The 24,417-nt window shown below is 43.5% G+C and overlaps 1 protein-coding gene across 2 annotated transcripts; it reads right to left on the bottom strand.

The window, feature by feature from the left end:
- Positions 1–11: 11 nt before the first annotated feature.
- Positions 12–22,809, bottom strand: LOC123024960 (major facilitator superfamily domain-containing protein 1-like). Of its 2 annotated transcripts, XM_044433284.1 has the most exons (13): positions 22,687–22,809; positions 20,541–20,641; positions 17,475–17,599; positions 17,324–17,379; positions 17,016–17,159; positions 13,755–13,913; positions 12,542–12,657; positions 11,773–11,873; positions 9,509–9,620; positions 8,638–8,775; positions 7,297–7,436; positions 6,366–6,477; positions 12–4,961 (listed from the first exon to the last, which is right to left on the bottom strand). In XM_044433284.1, the coding sequence occupies exons 1-13, from the start codon at positions 22,709–22,711 to the stop codon at positions 4,848–4,850; spliced, it is 1,443 nt and encodes a 480-aa protein (XP_044289219.1). In that variant the 5' UTR covers positions 22,712–22,809; the 3' UTR covers positions 12–4,847. The 2 variants fall into 2 exon arrangements, with proteins under 2 accessions (XP_044289219.1, XP_044289220.1); XM_044433285.1 differs by lacking the exons at positions 17,324–17,379; positions 20,541–20,641; positions 22,687–22,809 and having other exon boundaries at positions 17,475–17,601.
- Positions 22,810–24,417: the final 1,608 nt, after the last annotated feature.

The following is a 24,417-nucleotide window of genomic DNA, read 5'->3' as shown; positions in this document are numbered from 1 at the left end:
AAAGAAGCAAGGTCAATAAATCAGTTTATTTGTGTTATCCTCCAAAGTCCATGAACTATACTACATTGACTTCAAATTCTTCCCACAGCTTTGAACAGATGTAGTATGAACAGTGCCTTTTCTCCGGATTTACAATCGATACAGGGAAGCAAACAGGAAGACCTTTCTCTCTGTTCTAGTTCTTACTATCTCCTATACGGGATGTTTTTGTTCTAGTGAAATGCCTTTTAAGGTTGACTTTGTATCATTTATTCGGAAAGAAGAGTTCACTTTATCAGATTCACCTCTATACCATCTGTTCTGTTCTCACATTAGTTGAAAAATAATAGCTGCCCTTCAAGACAATTGTCTAGTCGTCTGCAGATCTTTACTGATCTGATCCATCAAACGGATTAAATGATAACCTTTTGTCTTGCCCCATATTTAAAATTGAACAGTGTTGCCATTATAGTAATCATCCTGTGCCCTTCAGTGTTAGTCATGGTCAATTGACAACTGAAGAAACTTAAATAATAAAATGTTGTAAGACATAGTTGGTCCTCTTTTTGTTCTACAAACTGAAGTAGAAAGTAAAAGCAACTATTTTCAGCATTCTGTTAATTTTGTTTCAAAGTGGAATAGAAGTACTTGTTGATGTACTAGGTGTAATGGATGTGTTGAAGCAAGGAGAAACAACTGGAAATAGTTCTGAATAGAGTTGCATTTCAGTCAGGCATAGTTCCCTCTACATTCAGTAAGCTTTAACCCCAAACAATTAAGTCTGGGATGTCAGTCTCAGTCCCAGTCAAGTTTCTTCCAAGCTTTTATGAATTCAGGTGATAACACACTGACTAATCTATCCATCTATAACTCAGAAACATGGTCCTGTAATTTTGAGTGATACATTTTCCCTGATCATATTACTAAATTCCACCACCACAAAGGCTACATGGTACTTGTAAGAGCTACTGCTTCCCCTGCTACTGGAGTATGTTTGTGTCATATTAAATTTGCACGGCATGATCTCCAGTTTTCGTAAGATAAACACTTTGAAGCACAGAGCTGACGGCAAACTTGCAACTGGATCAAATTATGCAGTTCTGATCCAATACAACCAATGCAACAGAGCTGTGCTTGACTTATTCCAAGAGTGTTCAACGGTATTTAGGGTAGGAGATGCGAGTATTCCGTAACAGCCTTGCTAGATCGCTTCAAAGTGTACTACTTTCAAAAATGTCCTTCACTGTTTGTGTCAAAATGCATTATTTGTAGGAAATACGCCTCACCTGCAGCTGTCGGTAGTCAACACTGTAATCATGCACGCCTGTCTTTCAAAAAGCTCCAGCACAGTGAGGACTGCTGGCACCGTGACTGTTGCACTCAGTTCCTCACCCTTTGGTTGGATGAGTGAAGGAAATGGTGAAGAAAACCTGGGGGTCACATTTTACTGTTGTCCAAAGCATTTAAAAAGGTCAGTCAAGTATTAAAAACAAGTTGAAAAAAGGGGTGCAAGAAAGGGTACGCAAATTCGTACAGTGATAGCATTCATAATTGTAGAAGACCGCACCTTAAAAAAGGTTCAGATGAGAAAATGTATGAGCTGTCCTGCCAATTTGCTAATCACCCTGAAACTATTATCGGGCTATTAATGGAACCAGGCTCTGTCGTGTCATCTCCATACTGTTCAATAAGATGCTAGTCTCACCTATTTCATCACACACCTTAGTCAAGATGTCAAGAGTAATGATTCTCAACACTCCAGAAATACAATTTGAGGGATAACTGTTCAGGATCATTAACTAAAACACACACTTGTATAATTCAATACAGTGGGATCTGGCAGATGGTGGATAGGTGGCTACTGTGCTGGTTGGTCTGAAGTAGCATGTCAAGGTTTTTAAACTCCTAAAAATAATAGCAATAAGCATCGTATAAATTAAGAAGAAATCATGGTCTGTCGTAAATTTGTACTTGCATACAGAGGTCATCCCACCTGCTCACAGGGTATAAGCTGCAATTGTCCTTGCCACCTTTTACAGCTGGGTTGCAACAGTGAACCTTAAATAAAACCCAAGGAAATCCTACAAGCCTAAAGTAAATCCACTCAAAATTTACAGGATTTCACACACAAAGCAGGTTGTCTTTGGTGATGAAAAAAGCAGGGAGGGCCCTTGGTGGAGCCGATTCCACGTGAAAAGTTTAAGTCTGCTCCCATGCAGGGTTTGACTTAGGCTTCCTGTTGGTTTGTCATTCCTCCCTTCTGAAGTCTTGAAAAGTGAGGCTGCATATAAATTCAGGCATGGGCTGGGAGTCACAATTCCAGAGAGCTTTCATAACTGTCCAGGAAAGGATAAGTCCCTACTTCTCTTCACTAGAATCCCCAGGATGTGGCAAGGGCTTGGGAGGAGGAGGGTAGCTGATGACTAGCAATAGCTAGCTGTTGCACCTAATCAAAAGTTGGAGACCCTCTGATTATAAAATATTTTTTTCTTAAGAACTGGTCTGCTTATTGTAAGATTGCAGAGGTCAAGAGCAATTAATTGTGCGTTTAAGAATCTGACATTGCAGTATAGCATTTAGTGCATACAAAATGGATTTGTTAAGCATTTCCCCCCCCACAAAGAATTAGAAAAGACTATTTTGAAGACTTTGAGAACCAGTATAATCCAAGCAATTGTGTGAGTTTAAAGCACAAAGGCTTCCCTTTTCCCTTTCCCTAGTTACAAGCTAGAAAGTATTAGTGCCATGCTGCGTACTTTTTGGAAAGACTAGAAAACACTTCCACTGTGTAAAGTGCTACAGAAATTAATACTGCCATGGTACATGCACAGAGGTTTTAAACTTCAACCACTAGTACAGCAAGAGCTTAGTGGTAGGTAAGACAGTAATATTTTATTTCCAGCAACATACTGTGGCTGGAAAGTCCACACATGTGGACAATTGCAAACGGTGAGGCACACACTCATGTCATTCAGTTGGAGAAGGTAAGGCCGACACCAATGGAACTAAATTTACATCGTTGTGCTTCTCTGGTGTGAAAGCATATCAAATGCTGAACAGTCATTAAATACAGCTTTGCAAGCAATCTTTGGTGTGCAACACAGACAACCTCCATCACTCGTGGCATTATTTTCACATGGAGTATATAAATGTTTCCTCAAATGGGCATTGCTTCTCTACCAACTTATTGCAAGAAGGTCTGGGACTGATGCCAGTAGGTTTTCCTCCTACACATGCTGCCATTTGTTGCTGATGCACCACATTCAGGATCCAGAACAAGTCTGGCAAGACGTGATAGCATCAGGAAAGGTGTTTTATGTGGCTTGGGGAGAACTGACTCATATAGGTGGAGAAACTGTTTTCCATATTTGCTCAGTTTGTGTTTTTACTGTCTGCTGAGAATTTGCCCTAACAATGGTTGTGGTATTTTGCTGGTAAGGCAATCAGAATGGTAATGTGAAGCATCTCGCCTTCAAGTATATGCCTGCACAAGCAGCAAAGGTGATGTGTCTCGCTATCACTGCATGTACAGGCACATGCTAACAGCCAACGCAGCAGAACGTCCAGTCACGTTCTCCAAATGGCACCTTCCACACAAAAAAGTGGCAGGCATGGAGGAATCCCAGCATATGCAGAAATAATTGCACTTGGGGAAACAGTCAGAACCAACTCTGAACTTAGAAAAATGTTACGTGTAATGAAGAAACCTAAAAAAGGTTGTGCATGGAAACCTGAACCACATTGTAACCTTTTTATTGTAGGTCCCATTTGTTTTAATTGAAATCAAGTGTTGGCAAATGCTTGAGGTTGTTTGGTCTTTTCAAAACCGATCAGACGATGCTGCTATCCCAAGCGCCAGTCTGAGAGAACAGTTTCTCAAGTTCCCCAGTAGATAAAATTGGCTTGTGCTATACTTAGAATGGATGTCTACTATTCCTATGAGCACAAGTATTACTATAGCACCATTTATGCATATGACACTTTACAAAGAACAGGGCATTGCAATCTGAAATAGATACAGGGCAACAACAGAGGAAGGAAGAAAATATTTCTGTTACGTATAGTTTGTTGTCACTAAGCCCGACCTGAGGGGCCATGGGATGAAGGCAAGGCAAGTTTTTGTGGGAGTGTTGTGGCTGTACAGAAGCACTCCTTGGGACAGTTCCAGGCTCAATGGGCAGGATAGGAAATGGGGCAGTGATAGAATATATAAAAATGCAGATGTACACATTGAAATCCCATTGATGTGAGTAGAACCATCAGGTTGGTTTGAGTGTTGCTTCCCTGTGTGATTTGCAAGTGTTCACATGCAGACAGTTTCTACCTATGCAATGGAGTCAATAAGCTGGAAGGAAAACAGTCCTACATTAACCAACTGCATGACAGAAGGACTACTTCAACTATTTCAACAAAAACTACCTTCCTGTTAAGGCATTATTCCAAGACCAGAAAACCTAAAAACACCTTTAGGCTGCATTCCTATACACTTTCCTAAAAGCATACTTAAATTAAATGAACCAGACTTAAGCATGCCTAGAATTGTGCTGCTGAAGCAGTAGCTGCTTCCCTGACGTGGGCATTAAAGGCCTCCTTGGCAGGACTTTAATTTTTTTAAAATTTAAATTTAAAAAATTATTTTTTATTTTAATTTAATTTTTTGACAGACTGCAGGAATCTTCTGTAGTGTAATAAAATCGTGTTCCTACTGTAAGCCCAGCATACATGTGTAAAAGTGCCTTGAGAGGGATCTGTACATGTAAGTTTGGGCTTATATTCTTTAAATTCCCTTATTAAACACAGGCAATGTTTTAGAAGAAAGAAATCCACTGGCACTTTGGGTTCTACCACATAGCTCCTGGAGAAGCTTCTTAGTTGATGGATCCTTCGTCTTCCACCTCGTTGAGGAGTGGGGCTGCATCCACAGGCTGCCTGACCACTTGCTCCGTTGATGAGCGCTTCGTCAAGCGGTTCAGTGTTCCACCCTGGGCATTCATAAAAGCAGGAAATGAAACAAAACTGGAGTTATTTGAGGTGGTTGGACCTTTCTGCAAAGGCCACAGAATCCCACTGCCAGCAGGGTGTCAGCTGCCCAGAAGAGCAGTCAATCACAGTCCATCTGGCCTACCTGAGGAGGAGCCTACCTCCTTGTGGTAACTGCACCCACTGTCCTTGGTAAGAGGCCTCCAGGAGTGGGGCAGGGTGAGGGATGAGGGAGGCAAGGATAACAGCAAAACAAAGATGCAGGGGAGAGGAGAAGGTGTGGGTTTCCTTATGCTGCTGAACTGCCAGCATAGCCAATGCTGAGTGATAGTGAGAGAAGCAGTCCAAGAAAGGAGCTCCTGCGTGCATATATGCCCTCCTGCCCCCTGAGATTGGCGACAGAGGCCCTTCTCCGGGAGCCCTCCGTGAGGGATATTTGGAGGGTGAGTACCTGGAGGAGGGCCTTCTCTGCGGTGGCGCCCCACCTATGGAATGCGCTCCCCAGAGAGGTCTGCCTGGCGCCGAAAAACAAATAATGACGGCACTATTTGTTATTTGTTTTTCGGCGCCAGGCCAAGACCTTTTTATTTAAAAGTTATTTTAATTGTTAATTATTGATTGTATTTATTGGGGTTTTATGCTAGCGCCGAGATGTTTCCGGATTTTTAATGGCTAATTTGCAATTGTTTATTTATTTTGTAAGTCGCCCCGAGGCTTTTTGCAAATGGGGCGGCATAGAAATGGTCTAAATAAATAATAAAATAAATAGACAGACACCTGGTGAGTCACACATCCCCATCCCTGCTTTGCCATCACGCTCCCGTAACCTCATCGTCCTCGGCCATCCTACCAGCAAGAGAAGTTATAAGCCCCCTTACCGATAGATCAATCACAGAAAAAAGTATAAACCTTTAAGTGATGCAGCAACGGGGGAGAGGGGCTGAGGATTTGCCCCACTACCTACACACAGGAGCAGTAACAACTGTGGTAGGCTTGAGTCCTACCACAGTTGTTGATAAGGCTTTGACCTATCTTGAGTCAAAGACTGAATTCTATATTAAAACATCTGCCTTGCCTTGGCCTACAGCCCTTAGGCTTCCTCATGAAGAAACACTTTGGGAAGCGAAACCAATTCAAGCAACTCCTTTCCTCTTTCTAAACAGAAACTACCTTATTTTGAAAATGAAAAATACATTAATAAGTTTTAATATTGTTTCCTATGTTTTTAACTGCAGCCAGTGTGGGCCGGTAATTTATTTATGTTATATTTTATGTTACTTCATTTATGTAGGCCATCCTGAGGCTTTCGCAACAGGATGGCATATCAATATTTTAAATAAATAAATATTAAATAAATGGCAGAATTAAGTTCATGTGGGGCAGTTGCTCCAAAGAACAATTCTTACCTGCTTCTTATCCACTATGTTGAGGCTGACAGAAGCAAAAATGCAAGCGACTGTGTTTGCCAGCATGAAGATCATCATCTGCTGCCAGCGCCATAAAGGAATCTTTAATTCACTGGTAAAGTCAAGGAATAATTATACAGCAAGACAGAGAACGGGCAAAAATTTACATCCTCTCATACAGCATGCACATAATGATATGGCAATATGGGTTATATAACCATGCCCTAAACTGGGTCCTGAGATTTAGGTTCTGGGTATTGGCAACACTTTCCCATGAAGGGTTCAAAATTTCCCTATTCCAGTAGTCCTGAACCATTACCATGTGACCTGCTTTGTTTAATTTGAATATCTGCAAACCCCTTTCCCCCAATTCCAAGCAGATGTGACTTCACAGCCAAGTCATTAGTTTGCTTGGACTTTTTTAGTACAGTGGTACCTTGGCTCATGAACTCAATCCGTTCCACAACTCTGGTCACGGCCCAAACTGGTCGTGAGCCAAGTCAAATTTCCTCTTAAGGTTCAATGTAAATAAGGTTAATCTGTTCTGTAACTAATTTTTTAATCACAGGGAAGACAGCAGGATTATGGGCGCGCTTGGGGGGGAGACGGGCGCGATCACGGCCATCTCCCCCCTCAAGCACGATCACGGCCATCTCCCCCCTCAAGCACGATCACGGCCATCTCCCCCCACCCGAGCATGACCACGATCGCGCCCGTGCAGGGAAGTGGGGCGATTGCGACCTGAGGAAATTTTTTTTCTAAAATTTCTGTTCATGACCCGATTTGGTCGTGAACTGAGGCGTTCGTGAGCCGAGGTAACACCGTAATTATTTGGTTAGCTTAATACAGGCATTCTAATACAGTTTTGGAACTTTCTTATTTACTGGCACAGCTGTTGACAGTGTAGCAGAAGGAAGGAAGCTACTCTTACCTGGACTTTGTTCCCAGAATCTGTCCCACAATCACATTGGAGACACCAATTCCAATCATCTGTACGGATGTTGCAAGACCCATGGCTGTTCCCAAGGTTGCCTGTGGGACCACGAGGGGGATAGAGGGCCACATACTAGCCTGACAGAAAGTGGTAGAAACAGAAATCACACCCTGTGTGACAGCAGTTAGTTTTCATCAAGTATGAACAGCCAAGCTGCAAGATGTTTTGATAGGATTAGTCTGAGCCATAAAATAGCTGATACAAAGCATGCCCAAATTAATCTGATCTTACATATAAACTTTGAATATTTCTCAGATTAGAGCAATTCATCCTGAATCTTTCTCCTGAGTATGTTAAACTAACATCTGAGTTACAAGCTGACTCAATGTGTGTTGAACTGGTCCTCTAATGGCTCAACGCAAGGAAATACAATGTCATAGTCAACAACCTAGTTCACACATAACAATCCAGAGCATGGACTGAGTATGGGTTCTTCAATCCTGGAATTGTACTGTGTGTGAACCTGGAACTATGAATTCTTAACTATGAATAACCCAGGAAGAGAACACATGATTTATTGCTGAGTTCTGAACTCTCGGTTATCTTTAGCTTTGTATTGTTCCATGTGAACCCAGAACTACAGGTTGTTCATGGGTTGTTTTCACCATGCTATAGAAATGCAGGAGCCAGTACTACAGTACCACAAATGCACTTGGGATACAGGCAGCAAGCAGACGTCGGAGCAGGAAATTAAATAATCCACAGAATGGGAAAAAAAAGCTTGTGTTTTGACTGTCTGACACATAAATCACAGGTAAGCTGTGAGTTGTCATTATGTCATGTAATTATGACATAATATAATTATATTTATATATAATTATATATATAATTATGTCAGTTGTCATATGTAAACCAGGTCAACATATGCTGACTTCAGCAAGTCAACAGCAGTTATGAGATGGTACTTATGGACACTGCATCAGGTTTCTCTAAGTCTTCAGGACTTGGATGAAGCATCTTATTGGAGTAGTTGGGTGGGGCAGATTTAGAGTTAGCAGCTTCCATCTGATTTATGGCGAACGTTTAATGTCAAAATACTGAATCCCACACTGGCATGTGACCTGAAATATGGGACTGCATGGGCTGGAGATCAAATCCTAATTAAGCAGAGTGTAGGTTTATCTTCAACCCTCTTCCAAACCCCCCTCTCTCAAATGGGAAACCTGGAAACATCCCTTGGTGCAGCTCTATTATGTGAAGGAAACAGCAGCTGTCCAATAGATTTTCATTGCACAGAAACCCGCTACCCACCAATCTCGGGCATTTCCATTGACTTACTGCTGCAAAGGAGTAGGTGATGCCCAACCAGATGGTGGAGACAAGCGGTGGAACAAACGTGAAAGCCAGGAGGGCAAATACAGGCAATGTCAGCACTGCGCAACCCACAGCAAATACACCTCGAAGTCCAACATAATCCTAGGCGAGAGAGGAAAAGTGAAGATCTATTTCAGACAAAATCAAGTCAATGAGGCTATTGGGACTGGTTACAGATGATCATGAGCCATTCTATTTATTTTTCTTTAATTAGTACCTTTGTATACCACCCAGTAGCCAGTATCTTTGGGTGGTTTATAAAGATTAAAAATCTTAAATACTTCATGCGACAAAAATATATGCATATATGAAAAACCAGACACCCCCAGAACAGATATATCCAAACCATTTTAACACAAATTAAGAAATCCTACAGCCTGATTAAAAATGTCATTCTATCCAGCCGTATGCTGCAGTCTTAATCTGGCCCTAAATAGGAACAATGGTGGCACCAGGCAGTCCTCACTGAGGAGCCTCTTCCATAATTGGGCCACTAGTAAGGCCTCCTTTTTACTCCAGCAGCAATTGAGCAAGGTACATGGGGATTTCCAGTGGACAGAAGGCAGGTCCCTCTCGGTAAGGCCCTCACAATCAGGATCTGAAACAGCAGAGGAAGAAAAGGCAGGGCTATGGCTGTACGTAGTATGTTTGATTGGTACGTAAGCCTGAAACCCAGAAGAGTTGCCGCCAGTCATAATCCACAATATGACCTGCATGCATCCACAGTCTGATTCAGTGTAAGGCAGCTCTCTACATTCCTAAACTCAAACTCCGTAGAAAGCATTTCAAGAAATGTTCCCCAAACCTTAAGCTCACATCTGTGCCAGTTACTTACAATTAGTATGCCAACTACTGCAGAGAGAACAAGGGAGCTATCATAGACAGCTCCGGCGATATAAGCAGCTGCCTGTTGACTGTAGCCAGGATACTTATCTTGGATAAACTTGCTGGAAGAAAGGAGGAGGCACCAGAGGGAAAAGTCCATTAGATTTCTGGATTCAGTGATTCTGCTACAAGCATTAGGACACAAAGATTTCCCTATTCGTCCTTGTAAAAACAATTTTGTCTCTTCTAGCCTGCATTGCAATGTGTGCAGACAATGTTTTCTTTGTGCTGAGATAACACAAAGTCAAACAAGACTGTATAGCCCAAGGGCACTTGAGGCTCGCAGAGGTCTTTGGTCAGTCTTGCTGTAACATACCAGACGTTCTCATACAGCGAGCAATTCACCATCACTACTGGCATGGGTATGCGGTGTAGGGATGCTCCAATGCTGAAGCCATCTGAAATTTGGTGGCTGGACACACAATGGAACTTTCACAGTTGCTGCACTCAAATATGAAAACTCAGCCAAAGAAAGCTCTGCCTGGGTGAATCCTTTCCCTGCCTTTCAATGGGCAGCTAAACTTGAGGATATCTGTACCGGCTATAAACTCAGAGATTATATACAGTATTTTTTCTGGAAACTGTTTAGCTGTAAAAAGCACTACCTAGAGACAGTTCACCTAGCTAGAGGCAGTAACAACCACTGAACTTTTTGTGACACATTCACACTTGGAACAATAGGGTTCCAGAGGCCATTCCCATCTGGATTAGGGTGTACGTTATTTCTGAAAATATTTAAGTCATGTTGCGAGAGGGTGGTTTGCGCTCATGCCCTGTCTGTGGGGTCAGCTGCTGGGTAAAGAGAACGCTGGACTAGATAACCCCGTGCTCTGAGTCAGCAGTTCTCTTGTGTTTTGAACAAAACAGGAGAAAGCAGAGAACAGCCCAAGTGTCAGTGGGGCACGTTTTGAGTCTGTTTCTAGCGACTTAGCTGGCAAACTTGTGGGACAGCAGGCGGCAAAGTTTCATTCCATCGGACAGAGTAGAAAGGGCAAGATGGGCCAAGTCGAGCCATCACAAGCAGACGTGATTCGGTCTCTGACGCCTTCAGCCTCCATGTCTCAGCCTTGCCTTTCCTACAGTCAAGCTCAGTCACTCCCACCTCAATCAATATTTCCATTTTGCTGATGTGGGATGGGGGGAGAAACAGGGAGCTGGCCAAGGTCATACCATCCAAAGCAGTGGCAGGACGGCATCCGACCTCACAAAATCCTTCCTTACTCAAGAAGGACACCGGCCCCTTCCTTTGGGGAAATTGTAATGAGTACGCAAGACTGTGTGAGAGAACACTCCTGCAAATTCTCAGACTTTAGCACAAGCAGACCGAAATGCTTATTTTAACCTATGGGGAAAATCCGCAAATTTGGGATTTTTTTATTTTTTATTTTTGCAGACCTTCAACATTTGATGGCTGATTGTTTTGCACAATTTTCCCATTTGCACAAAACAAATGGAAATCACAAATCTCAGAACAAGCAGAGGAGAGATGAGCAGTGTGCTAACGTTGGAGCTTGCCAAAACTCCTCCAGCATCACTTGTTCACCCATTGCAGGGACATCCCAAATTACCTGACAAAAGGGCAGATTCTTCCAACTGCCCTGTCAGAAAGAGCCTTATAATTAATCATTAATGCTACATTAATGCCTTTTATTGATGTTTTTACAATTAAGCCACTTGGAAGGATTTTACCCTGAAATGTGCGATACAAATATCTGAAATAGATAGCTACTGGGGGAAACCATTTTATGCAAACAGGTGGCAAACATGCTTACCGCCTTTCTTAGCTACTCAGTTTTGAAACCATCAATTATGGAGTGCGGAGGAAGAAGAGGAATGTGAGGGTGGAGAAAGTTAAACCTATACTGTGTCCTCAGCTAACCCTCAGGATAAGAGCCATCAAGTAAGGACTGAGAGGGCAGGAAGCATAGTGACAATCTTCCCATGGCGGCAAAAGGACATTTGCCAAGGCTATCATGCACCTTCCTCTGTTGTGCACTTTGAGTCCCCATTTCCAAAGGGACTCTAAGAACCAAATGACGGGGGCAGGCAAAAGCTACGTAGTCAGAGAGGATTCTCCCACCCAGCCAGTCCATGTTAGATGGTGCCATTTTGCCTGTGCTTCCTGTATCTCTAACATTTGTGCTGTAATTCCTGCTTCATGCCAACATCAGCACTGGGTCCAGTTGCTAAAACTGCCACCACAGAATGATTTACCTGGCATCAGCCACAAAAGGGAAGACCCCATTGTAGAAGAACATGATGGTGAGAACCAGAAGCCAATAGCGAAGTGGCAGGTGTCGGACATCCTGAACCCGCTGCCAGTGAAGAGAGAGAAAGAATGTACATGACTTGTCCTCATGCAAAGCTCTCAAGTTTTAAGGCAGTTTAAGGGAAAAAAGGTGGCATGCAACCTGTAGCCTGAAGCAATTGCCACAGCCCAATGCAACACCGTAGTGTTGTTCTAAACCATCTCTAGAAATCCACACCACTATCAGTCAATTCTTTCTGCTACCAACTCCATGGAGGAGAAACGTCAAGGGTCCTTCCAGAAATGGACTCTTTTCTGTTCTCCAGCCAAACACTAATGCACTGAAGTTGCAAAACAAGGGGTATCCTTACAAAGAAGATTCCAATTTATCCACCGCAGTGGAAGCCAGAAACCAGGTCGTAATGGACTCAAAAGCAGGGGTCCTGGCTGGATTCATAAGGCTGCCCTAGGTAAGCCGAAAAGCTACTAGGAAAAGGAGACTAGGAATGTGATCAGAAGGCATCCAGGATCATAGGCTGTTCAAGTCATTCCTATCATCTCCTCTCTGCATGTACCGAAATTGGACTGCTGCAGCAGGAAGACTTTAGCTCAATGGCAGCAGCTCCCTCTCCTGGCCACCAACGCAGAATGACATCCTTGAGCTCAGCAAGCAAAGCTAACAATGGGGGGGAAAGCTAAGCCTACATTGAGTGGTGCAGCTTCTGGCCCACATACCACTTTCTTGGACTCTTGCTGGATCATCCCATCCAAGCCCAGCTGCTTTGTGCCCACTTTGTCCAGTATGCTGACCACGACAGCCGAAACAAAGCCCAGCACACACAGCACAGCGCCTGTAAAGCAGAGAACGGATGGCACCTTACTGGGAATTTTCGACAACGCGTTACAGAAGAATTTGGTGGGACTCATTTCTGAGCCTAGGAATAGAGCATCGTTTATAGAAATTAAATGATAAAATAAGGTCCAGGGGTCAACCTCCCCCCAACTTTCACCCAGCACGAAGCTGGGTGCAACTGGCAGGAAGTTTCTTATACACAAATGCTCTTACCGAGCCTTGAGACAAGCCAGTTTCAACTCCTTTGCGACGTCCCTCATTACAGGTTGAGCAACTCCGCTACCGCCAGAGCAGATACTGGGAGGAGTGCAAGAGTCGTGCTGCTCATCACTAATGAGGTCATGGCTTATCACCAATGGCATCACTACCACAGATCCCTGCAAGCTCATTCCAGACAGCGAGTCAAACCACAATGGTCCAGCCGACTGGGAAACGAATCGCATTTCGCTCAACCTGATACTGTGAATTTGCATTGAATTTGGGGAAAGTTTGGTACTTCCGATGCAGACGTGCTTCAAACGAAGAGAGGAAACCTCCCTATACCAAATTAGACCATTGACCACCCAGGTCAGCACTGTTTACACCAAAGGTGCAGAACTGCAGATCCTGGAGGAGTCCAAATCTGGCCAACCCTCTTCCATGATGCCACTGCTTTTCCCCTCATCACCCATTGTTGACGGGTTCCTGGGTTTTGTTCAGTGTTTCCTCCACCCTAGAAGAAAAGGGTTTTACTCTAACTCCTCGTGTTTAGCTACTGGCAGTAAAAGTTTCAAATTAAAATAAGCTGGCAGGGTTGTCTCCATGGATTGTGTCTTTGCCAACCAGCAGAATGCAGCCCTCCAAAGCTTCTTTGGTGTGTGGAATTCAGCCCTTATGCTAAACAAATGCAGCACACCTGGCCTGGACTGGCCAGCAGTGCCGCTCCAGAGATTCAGGCAGGAATCTCTCCAGTCCTACTTGGAGATGCTGGATGCAAACCATGGGCCCTTTCCCTGAAGCATGTTTGCTGCAATGTAAACCAGTATGTTCTGGAAGGGCTCTTGCTCACATGACTCATTAAAAATATCCAGTGCCAGTGCTCAAAGAGCTACTCACCTCCCCAGAGAGTCCACTGGATACCATAGTGACTTTCAAACTGCTGGGTGAAGAAGAAGTTGAGGACACTCCCAAGCCGAGAGAAGGAAAGGGTTAGCCCAAAAGCCAGAGCCAGCTCCTTCCCCTTGAACCAAAAGGCAGTGATGCGGTTCTGCACAACTCAAAACGGGGAGAGAGACCAGAGTTATTACATGCACCACTGCATCCAGAAGACCCAGGGGCCAAGAATGATGTTGCAGGGGGACTGCCCCAGAAAGGCAAATGTCATGAATCGCATTAATTTTACCTCCCATCTTTCTATAAAATGCTCAAAGCACAGAACTCTATGAATGGATAACACACAGTGGCCATGAGACATAAACACTGAATGAACATTAACAAAACAGAAAAATACTGCCGTTACAGGAAAGAGTAACCTCTCATCTGGATTACTGAAACATGTTCTATGCGGGGCTGCCTTTCAGTGGTTCTGAAACCTGAGCTGGTTCAAACTCGGGCAGCAAAAGTGTGAACAGGAACTGGCTGCTGTGTGCATATGACACCAGTACTTCCCTTGTGCACTGGCTCCTGAATCCAGTCTTGACGGTAATGTCCAAAGCTCTAAACAGCTGGGGGCAACTTAAGTGAGGCTTCCTTCCACAAATGCTGGGCCGGACGCTAAGACAGTCTCCTGGGACCGCCAAGGGAAGTCAGCTCCATGGTTCCGGAATATAGGCCCTGTTCTGTTGTTGCACCCCAACTGGCAAAGGAGTTTCCCAGAGAAGTTTGCCTAGTGCCTAGCCCAGGGGTCGGCAACCCGCAGCTCCGGAGCCGCACGTGGCTTTTGAACCCCTCTGCGCTGATCTGCTCGAAGCTCCACTCAGGAACGCAGCTAGTTAAGTAGATCAGCTAGTTAAGTAAATCGTTACACTCCTCTGCTAAACAAGCTTCCTGCAGGCTCTCATGTTACACGAAACAAAACACAAAATGAAACAAAACACAAAACGCTGCTGAAAGGGAAAGGATTCTCTTTGTTCCAATGTAATCTCCTTCATCTGAATGTTAAAAGTTGAGCTTGGGACCTGTCACAATTCACAGCACTTGATGGTTTATCTGCTAATCAGTCACTAAACACACCTGTATCTCCCGATCTGCGGACCCAGCCATTTACTGAGCTCCACCACCCCCAGGCCAACCATGGATAAATCGAAGAAAAGTTTCTGAAGAAAACCGAACGTTTAATGGTACGTGGGTAGATTCATTTGCTTTTACTGCTGACGAACTTATGGGGTTTGGTGTTTAACGCATGCAGCCCTTTAGCACTGACTTTGACTCAGCAGGAAGCTGTTCTCCTATTCAAAATAAATGACAGGAGTCCTATTAGTTTATAATGTAAGATTAAAAATAACAGTTTTTAGTGACTGAACTGAACAAGAGCTGCAGCTAAATCTTAATGAAGATATAGATCTACGTCCTTGTTTTTTTTAGGAGTTCAAAATGTTTTTGTTGCATGCAGAAATAAAAATTTGTTTTCTCTGTAGCAGTTCATTGATTTCATAAATGCAACACACTATAGTTTTTTTATACATAACATAAAGGTAAAAAATGATATATGCAGTGTTATCTTCATTTTAGATTCAAAAGGGTGTTGCAGCTCCTGGTGTTCTCTGTGGGAAATGGGTCCAAATGGCTCTTTGAGTGTTAAAGGTTGCCGACCCCTGGCCTACACTGTGCTCTTTCCAGTACCAAGTGAAAAGACATTTTCCTAGGCATTTTGGTTCCTCATATTCTGTTGGTGTTGCTTTAAATCTACTACTGTATTTTAAATCCTTGTTCTGCTGCCAGATTCTATTTTGATTTTATGCTTGCTATTTTATCTTGCAGTTTCAAACTTTTATATTGTATTTATTGTGTTGTATTTTATGGTTGTAACTGGCATGAACTGCCCAGAGAGAATTCACTAAATAAAACAGGGGAAACACATCAGAGTGTGTTGCACTCAGCAGTACAATCTCTGCCTAGCGAACTCCATATCCCTTTCCATTTGATTCAAAGTCCCAAGATAAATAATGGAACAATTAAAATCCACAATAGTAAGCCAAATCTCCACATGCTTACTTAAAAAGAAACAAGCTGCCCACCAAAGTTCTCCAAGGAGCTTATCCAACACTAAGCCACAATGTGTGGAATACTTTCCCCGGTCATATTTGCATAGCACCAACACTGTTAATTTCCAGTTGATGAGCTGAAGCTATTTTATTCATCTAGGCATTGAGTAGCACAGAGTTCCGATGCTTCTGCTCTTTCTTTTCTATTTGTATCAGGTTCCTATTTATTATTGCAACCCTAAATGGTTATCAAGACCCATACCGACCTCACCATGAGATTTCTCAAACATTAAGATCACTGTTAGAAGTTCTTTTCCAGGTGCTTCTGCCAGGTAAGACATGGCAGGTGACAACACCTTCTCAGTGGTGGCCTGGTGGTCCCAGTCCAACATTCTAACACAACACCACTCTGACTGTTAAGAGCAAAGCACTCAGACCCTGGGCCTAGATGGAGAAATCTATCAATTTCAGTTTCTGGTTTCTTTTTTTTAATCCCAAATTCTTTCTGTGCTATTTATGAAAAAATTTGCTAATTTTAGTGAGGACTTATTAAAAACCCCAAGCCAAACAAAATAATAGAAACGCCAAATAAAATTCTCCAATATTTTTACCTCTTCCCCATCAACAATTATACCCTATAGTTTATTTAAATGTCCCTTTTGACTTTGCACACAATGTAAGCCAGGATTTCATTCATTCATTCCTATAACACCCAACAGCTGAAGTTCTCTGGGTTTAGCCAGGATTTAGTGCCATATCAAGACTGAGTGAAACCACAAACTCACATGTTCTTCCCTCCTTTGGAATGGCTGGGAGGAGAATTTAACCAGGAGTCAGTTTCCTGCTCCCAATTCTTGACTTGCCTTTATGTATGAACAAGGATTTGTGGTTTAAAGCAAACCTGAGTTTGCAAAAAAAAAAAAAATCCAGCAATTGACCAGATGGTTATGAACCACAATTCCTGGTTCATTAACAAACCAGATATAGGGTAAAGCAAAATTGAACCCATGTCCTTCTTCCAGCTGTGCAGGAAGACAAGACGGGGTGGAGGAGCAACCAAGTGCAAAGCTTCACATGTCCTCACAGAGCTTTATTTGCACAGTACTAAACCAGGATTTTGCGACACATCAAAAGTAGCTGCAGCCAAACAAATAAGATTCATTTCATTCCTTACTTGTTAGTGACCCGTTTCCTGAGCCAAACAGCAACCTGCCTGTCAGCATCAGTGGCAAGAGGTACGGTGTTCCTTTGAAGTGCGAGCCCAGAGCAAAAATGGATGACCCCAAAACAGTAAGGAAAGAGAAGAGAAAGACCCCAACTAGAAAGAGAAAGAGGAAAATGTATGTAAGACTAGAAGCAATTACTGTTTATCTTAGCACATTAATATACTTTAATCATTCTCAAGTCTTTTGTGCCAGAATGAGCAGGTGGACCAGTGGTGAGGAAGAAAAATGGGCCGAAATTAAGCTTCCCCAAACTTACAGCGATTTCCTAGTTTATCAATCAAGAAGCCAGCCACGATCACCACCAGTGCATTGCTATGAGGAAGAAACGGAAACACAAGAGGGTTTTAAAAGTAAGGCTTTCCTGCTATTGATTTCCCCTTCCCCATATATATAAAAGAGAGACTCACGTCCAGGCATAGATGGCATACAAAAGGTTGTATTCTTCAGGTGTCATCCCCAGACCTTCCACACAATCAGCTGACCCGTTCTGTCTTGTGCCATTGTGATGTGTTCCATTGGGACAGGTTATATTCTGAATAACAAGTCAGAAACAAGAATTCTAACAAGCACCAACTGGCCAGAGTAGAAGACATTCAGATTTAGCCAAATCCCAAATGCTTAACTATCTGCTTTCTGCAGATGGCTAGCATTTTTATGACACTGACCAACCTCAGTACTACGGGGGCAGGACAACGGTACAAAACCAAATGCCCATAGACCAAAGTTAGTTTGAATGGGGCCCATACTGGGGCTTCTGTGATTCTCCGGGTATCTACAACCATTTCCCTAATCCCAATTCTCTAACCTCAGCCAACTAGTGACTTCCCAGTTTTTCTGCAGCCTATCAGAAAACTGATGGCTTCTACTGCTGTGCAGAAGTCTCAGGCCACAAAATCAGATGAGGGCCCTTTAGCACCTGGTTGGCTTTTCCAGGAAGAGTCTTATCAGACTACACAGGACGTTGGCTTTAACTCACTGTGGAGACATTTTCCTATTGTCTCAGCACAGACCTGGGCCACATCCGGCCCGATGGCTGACCCTGCCTGGCCCGCAGGAGGTCCTGGCAAATTAAAACTCAACCTTACTATGTTAAGCACTGGGAGATTACCTACGTTGTAAATTTGCGCTGTATAAGTAAAACTGAATTGAATTTATTGCTTTTCATGTAATGTTAATGTTTTTGGGAATATTCGTTAAATAGTGTTGTTCTGTGCTCCACATTTTCCTTGTATCATTGTAATGTTTCATTTACTGTTTTTATAGAGATATATATTGAGCAGCGCTGTAAGTGTATTGGTCCGGCCCTTAACAACTGTCAAAGTTTCTCATGTGGCCCCATAGGAAAAGTAATTGCTCACCCCTGTCTTAGCAGGAGAAACTTCCGGCTAGTAGGACCCTTTGGAGCCATCCAAGGTTCTGCTTTCTACCTACTTTGACCTTTCTACCAGTTTCCTCTGCATACAACAGAACTAGACAGACCAAACCAAAATTCTCCTTCCTTTGCCCACCCTATTCTCATATAACAGAAGGGATGGTTCAAATATTTCTGGGAAGGGGTTACTCAGAAGAGTGCTTGCATGGGTGAAACTTAACAGTGCCACTGGCTGCTACTTTTTATTTCCCACAGTGGTGGCTTCCCAGCTTTTCTGCAGTTTATCCCCATTCTAATAGCCTGAAGTGACTCTCCTAAAGTTTATTTACTAGCAAGAAGAGCTTTAAGATAAAATGCACTCGTATTTTGGCTCCATCCCTTTTGCCTTTGCTCCCACCACCACTAACAGGACAGGGCACAGTCCTCAAGAGCTTCTTTGAAACTGCATTTGGTCCTCAGACTGAGAGAGAGTCAATGCTTCTGAAGTCAGAGGCAGCAAGCCCTCAAGTAGGGAAAACTCATGAAATACTGATTTTATTTTCATTCCACATCTATGCCGCCCCCTAACCTTGAGGCTCTCTGGGCAACTTACAAATGCTGGAACAGTATATAATACAATTGATAAAATAGATAAAAACAGTAAAATTAACAGATTACAACCATCTCACAAATAAAACCACGCACAGTATGATAAATACAACCAATATATTAACAGCCAAAATTAAATACATAGTCAGTAACAAAATATACATCATGAATTATACATCATCATGGTTGTTTAAATGATTGTAAGCCACCCTGAGATGCTATGCATAAGGGACAGCATACAGAAGTTTTAAATAAATTAATTAAATTAACCAAAAGCTTGTTTGACCAAAGAAGTTTTCACCTGGCTCCTAAAGAAAAGCAGAGTTGATGCCCGCCATATGTCCCTGGGGAAAGAATTCCAAAGTCTGGGTGCTCCTGCTGAAAATATCCCCCTCCTAGCCCTTCCCCCCTTGATCTCATGGGGGGGGGGTATTCAGAGGAGGGGGAAACTCTAGTGTTGGAAACTCTACCAGAGATCCTGGGCTAAATGGATCTGGTATTATCTATTCATGTTGCAAATTCTTACCCCCACTTCCCCACTCACACCAAATACAACATCAGGGCAGTTTCCCATAAAGTAATGCAAACACCATAAAATAACAGTATGTTTAAAAACAATCAGCGAAATGTAGCAAATTTATATGTATTAGTCATATTTTTAAAAGCACATCTCCACTTAGTAAGCAAATGAGGCAATTTACAATACAACCATAGAAAGAGTATAAAAGCAGTACCAGAAGGACCTGATTACAACAGCTCATCAAAAGTTTTAAAGCCTGGGAAAATAAGAGGCTTGTTTTCTAGACATCAAAGCAAGTTTCTTAATGCAACAGGCCAGACTGGAAGAAGTCGGTTCACTGGGCCAACAATCTCATGTACTACAATGTCAACCTGCATCAGTGGAGAATGCAGAGCTGGGTAGTTTTTATATTGGAAGTAAAAACAAAATTGAAAATTCTGCAACAGGATATCCAAATAGCTGGAGTTGGATCAGATGAAAGGAATATTCAGATATGATCTTACTCATGTTTAGAGAGCAGAAGTCATAAAAATCCCTGAATCCTCCAGCTCACAGAGGTCTTGGAAAAGGGAGAGTTTTTATCTTTCTCACAATAACAGAACCTGGCTCATCCAGTCAGCTACCTCTTTTCTCTGTCCCTTTTATTTCTTTTCTTCCCTGCAAGCTAATAGATGAAAGATAGGTTGCTCTTGCCAGAGATCTGAACAGACAATATAAGGGTTATAACTAGTGCTTGATTCCAAGGCCACCACATACAGACTAGGCTATAAAGTGTCATCCATAGAAACAGTTGTACATTTTAACAATATATTTGTTCTGGTTACAGAAAAAAACCATCCCCAAAAATAGCCTTGGTAGGTTCAGCTGCTCTCTTGTTTATTCTGCACAACGTGAAATGATTTGTACTCAGACACATTTTTCAGCTGTGCCTGAAGGCTTCAGCACAATGACCTTTTGCAGAATATTGTGGGCCCTTTTCATCTAAACACTTACCCCTTGAAACTGCTCTTGCAAAACACTGGGGATATCAAAGCAGAAGTAAGAGCCAAATGTCAAGAGGCAATTGAAGAAAAGCACAAGGAACCTGTAGTAAACTGCAGAGGGAACAAAGGTACAAAAGAGATAGAAAAGGTTGCACATGGCGATTTACAGAACTGTATTCCGCAATTATATTGTACATGGAAGAATTGACACCAACACCAAAATGCTCCATAACTGGCACACATACAGACTGTGATTTTGCTCCCTGCTGTACTTATGGGTGAACTCTGTTGCCTTTCTCAGATTGAGATCCCCACTTCCATGTGATTCATTGGTACAAAGGTGGGGAAAGATCACAAACAGGCACTTTGCATGGGAAATTGCGGGAAATTTAGGCTTGCAGGATTGGGAGTTGGAGGCACTGCCTTGCAGTGGTTCTGTCTCAATGACTGATTCCAGAAGGTGGTGCTGGGGGACTATGGCTCTGCGCCATGGCAGCTATGCCATGGAGTTCTGCAGGGGTCCATTTTGTCCCCCTTGCTATTTAACATCTACATGAAACCGCTGGGAGAGGTCATCAGGAGGTGTGGGCTGCGGAATCATCAGTATGCATTCATCTCTTTTTCAACTAACTCAGGTGAGGCAGTGGCTGTCCTGAACCGGTGCCTGGCTGAGGTAATGGGCTGGATGAGGGCCAATAAACTGAGGCTTAATCCAGACAAGACGGAGGTCCTGTTGGTAGGTGGGTCGGGCTTCGGGATGGGAGACCTGGAGTCCTGAACGGGGTTGCACTCCCTCTTAGGGACAAGGTTCGCAGCTTGGGAGTGCTCCTCGACCCAGAGCTGACATTAGAAGCTCAAGTAACAGCGGTGGCGAGGAGCGCCTTCCTTCAGCTTTGGCTGATCCATCAGCTGCGTCCTTACCTGGAGAATGACTGCCTGGTGACTGTGACACATACGTTGGTAACTTCCCAATTAGATTTCTGTAACGCGCTCTACGTGGGGCTGCCCTTGAAGATGGTCCGGATACTTCAATTGGTGCAAAATGTTGCTGCCAGGTTGCTGACGGGGACTGGGTGTTGTGCTCACATAACCCCAGTCCTCTGCCAACTTCACTGGCTTCCCATTGAAGTCTGGGCCCAATTCAAGGTGTTGGTTATCACCTATAAAGCCCTTAATGGCTTGGGACCTGGTTATCTAAGGAGCGCCTGCGTCCATATATGCCCTCCCTCCCCTTGAGATCGGCAGCAGAGGCCCTCCTCCGGGAGCCCTCCGTGAAGGATATTAGGAGGGTGAGTACCCGGAGGAGGGCTTTCTCAGCGGTGGCACCCCACCTGTGGAATGTGCTCCCCAGGGAGGTCCGCCTGGCGCCGTCATTATTTGTTTTTCGGCGCCAGGCTAAGACCTTGTTATTCAAACGATATTTTAAATGTTAATTACTGTTTTTAATTTATAGGTTTTAAATTACTGCTGAGATGCTCCAAAATTTTTACTGTTATTTGATATTTGTTTATTCTTCCTTGTAAGCTGCCCCAAGGCTTTCTGTGGTGGGGGCGGCATAAAAATGTTATAAATAAATAAAATAAATATAGTGCACACAATTACTGCACATTTGTTATGCATTTTTCTTAGATGTTTTACATACTTTTTTCTCCTATGGGTTGATCCTGTTCTTCATTGAGCTGAGGTACAATTAAGATTTCAACTAAATGAATTAAATCCTGCAATCCAATGGGGCCACAAGAGCAGATCTGGTAGATAACCAGCTTCTGAGAAAAACAGATAATGGAAGCTCTCCGAGAGGCAAAGCTCAAAACACTCCCACCCCTCTAAATTACCCAGGAGATATTTAGAGCTGTGGTAAACCGCCCCCAACACTTGGGAAATTAAGGGCAGAGGCTTACTTAGCTTCAAGTTTATCAGAAGTGAGCTGTTTTTAAATGCCAAATGAAAAAGGCTCTCTGCGAATGCGAAGAGGGAGCTTCTGACTGAGCATGTACAAAGAGCCTTCTCCCTTTTTTCAGTGCACGGGACTAGGGAAGCTTTAGCCCCAGCACCGCTCAAGCACAGGAAAGGAGGGCGACAGAATGCACCGGGAACAGCCTCTGTCCGTCACGTGACTTAACGGCAGTCACATGACAGCAGCGGCCCGCACTCACCTTTCTCGGCCGCCGCCTCCGCCATGGCTCCCACTTCCGGCCACCTCCGCTTCGTACGCCCAGAGCCAGGCACCTGAGTCTCCGCCCACTGGTCGGCCACGCCTCTCCTCGCGCACGGCACAGCCTGGCACCTCCGAGCACTGCCCGATTCCTAGCTCCGCCCACTCCGTGTCAAGCCGGGTGCCTCGCTCACGCCACAAGCCCCGCCCACGACTTTTCGGAGTGCCACCCATCTCCACCTCCTCCTCCACTCGCTCCTCCTACCGATCCCTTTTTCCGCTCGGCCACGCCCTCTTTTTCCAAAATTCTCGGCCTTTTTCTCCGCCCCCTGCCCTCGGGCTGAGGCACGCCACGCCCCGCCCTTAGAGAAGGCTCTTGGTCACGCACTGCTTGAGGCCTGTCAGAAGCCCCGCCCCCCTGGGCTGGCCTTTTCCCGCCTTAATGGGGCGCGAGGAGCGGCGGATTTGTGGGTGGGTTAGGGCGGCTAAGGTAAAATGGGTAAATGTGGTCACCTTCAGAGATATTCCAACCCCTTTTCTGCTTTAATTTGTTCAAACCCTGCAGCCAGTTTTAAAAAAAGTAAAAAATGTAATACATATGCAAAAAATAAAACAATTTAAGGTACAGTTCTACGCTTACAACTCCCAGTTCAAGAATATGCTGAGAGCAACGGACAATTTTTCTGTCTTCGCATGCATAGTATTGTGTCCTAATATATTTTTTTCCTAATCTTGCTTTAATTCCTCAGCCTTCCCTTCGTTAGAACCTGCCTTGTTTCAAATCTTGCACACCAGAGTTTTTCTACCAATTAAATATTTTCGGGTAGCCTGTTACCCATTAAACCACCCTGTGACGAGGAAAAGATAGACCTGAATGAAACACAAAAGGTTGAGGGGGAAGATTATGAGAGGAAGAGATGTTGGAAACAAAGGGGAAATAAAGTAATCGAGATGTTATCCTGTGTAAGTTTACTCATTGTTTGTTCAGGTGAATGCAAACACAGCAACATGAAAGGCCAGCACAGCCTCCCAAGCATAACCCAGAATAAGATGGAGGAGGAGAATGATGTAAGCTGCCTTGAGCCCTTTGTAGGTAAAAGGCAGGATATAAATCGAACAATATAAATATATATATAAATATATAAATATAAATATTTCCTGGATCCCAGAATATCTCTTAAAAGATTCTTATTTACATTTATTTATTTAGCAAGTTTTATATACTGTTCACAGCTTAAATCACCCCTCCAATGAGTACTTGAGGTGATGAGAAAATAAAGCACATTTTCACTATTCACTCAGAATCACAAAATAGTAGGGCTGGAAGGAGCCATGAGGTCCAGCACCCTGCTCATTGCAGGCCTCCCAGTTAAACCATCCTTCTTGGATGGCTGTCCAGTTACATCTTGAATGCCTAGTGTGGTAGAGCCCACAACTTCCCTAGGCAATTGGTTCCATTGTCCTACTGCCCTAAACAGTCAGGAAATTTCTCCTGATATCTAGTCGGAATTCTCTGCTTTGCTACAGAAAAAATGTTTGCACACAGTCACAATTCTATTGCCATTGTCAGTGCTGTTCTGAGATGGGAACCTATCTGACAGTGCTCATGGCGTCATCAGTGATGACTAAGCCTATTCTTTCCAAAACCTAGATCATAGTGTGACTTCGACAAATCATTTATTCAACATTTAATGCTGTGTTTAAAAATTCTATAGAGTGTGAGCACTTTGTC

Source organism: Varanus komodoensis, unplaced genomic scaffold (assembly GCF_004798865.1).
Source record: "Varanus komodoensis strain SLA01 unplaced genomic scaffold, ASM479886v1 scaffold26, whole genome shotgun sequence".
In the NCBI taxonomy this organism is placed as follows: Eukaryota; Metazoa; Chordata; class Lepidosauria; order Squamata; family Varanidae; genus Varanus; species Varanus komodoensis.
Note: the sequence above shows the minus strand (reverse complement) of the source record. Positions and strands in the feature narration are given on the sequence as shown.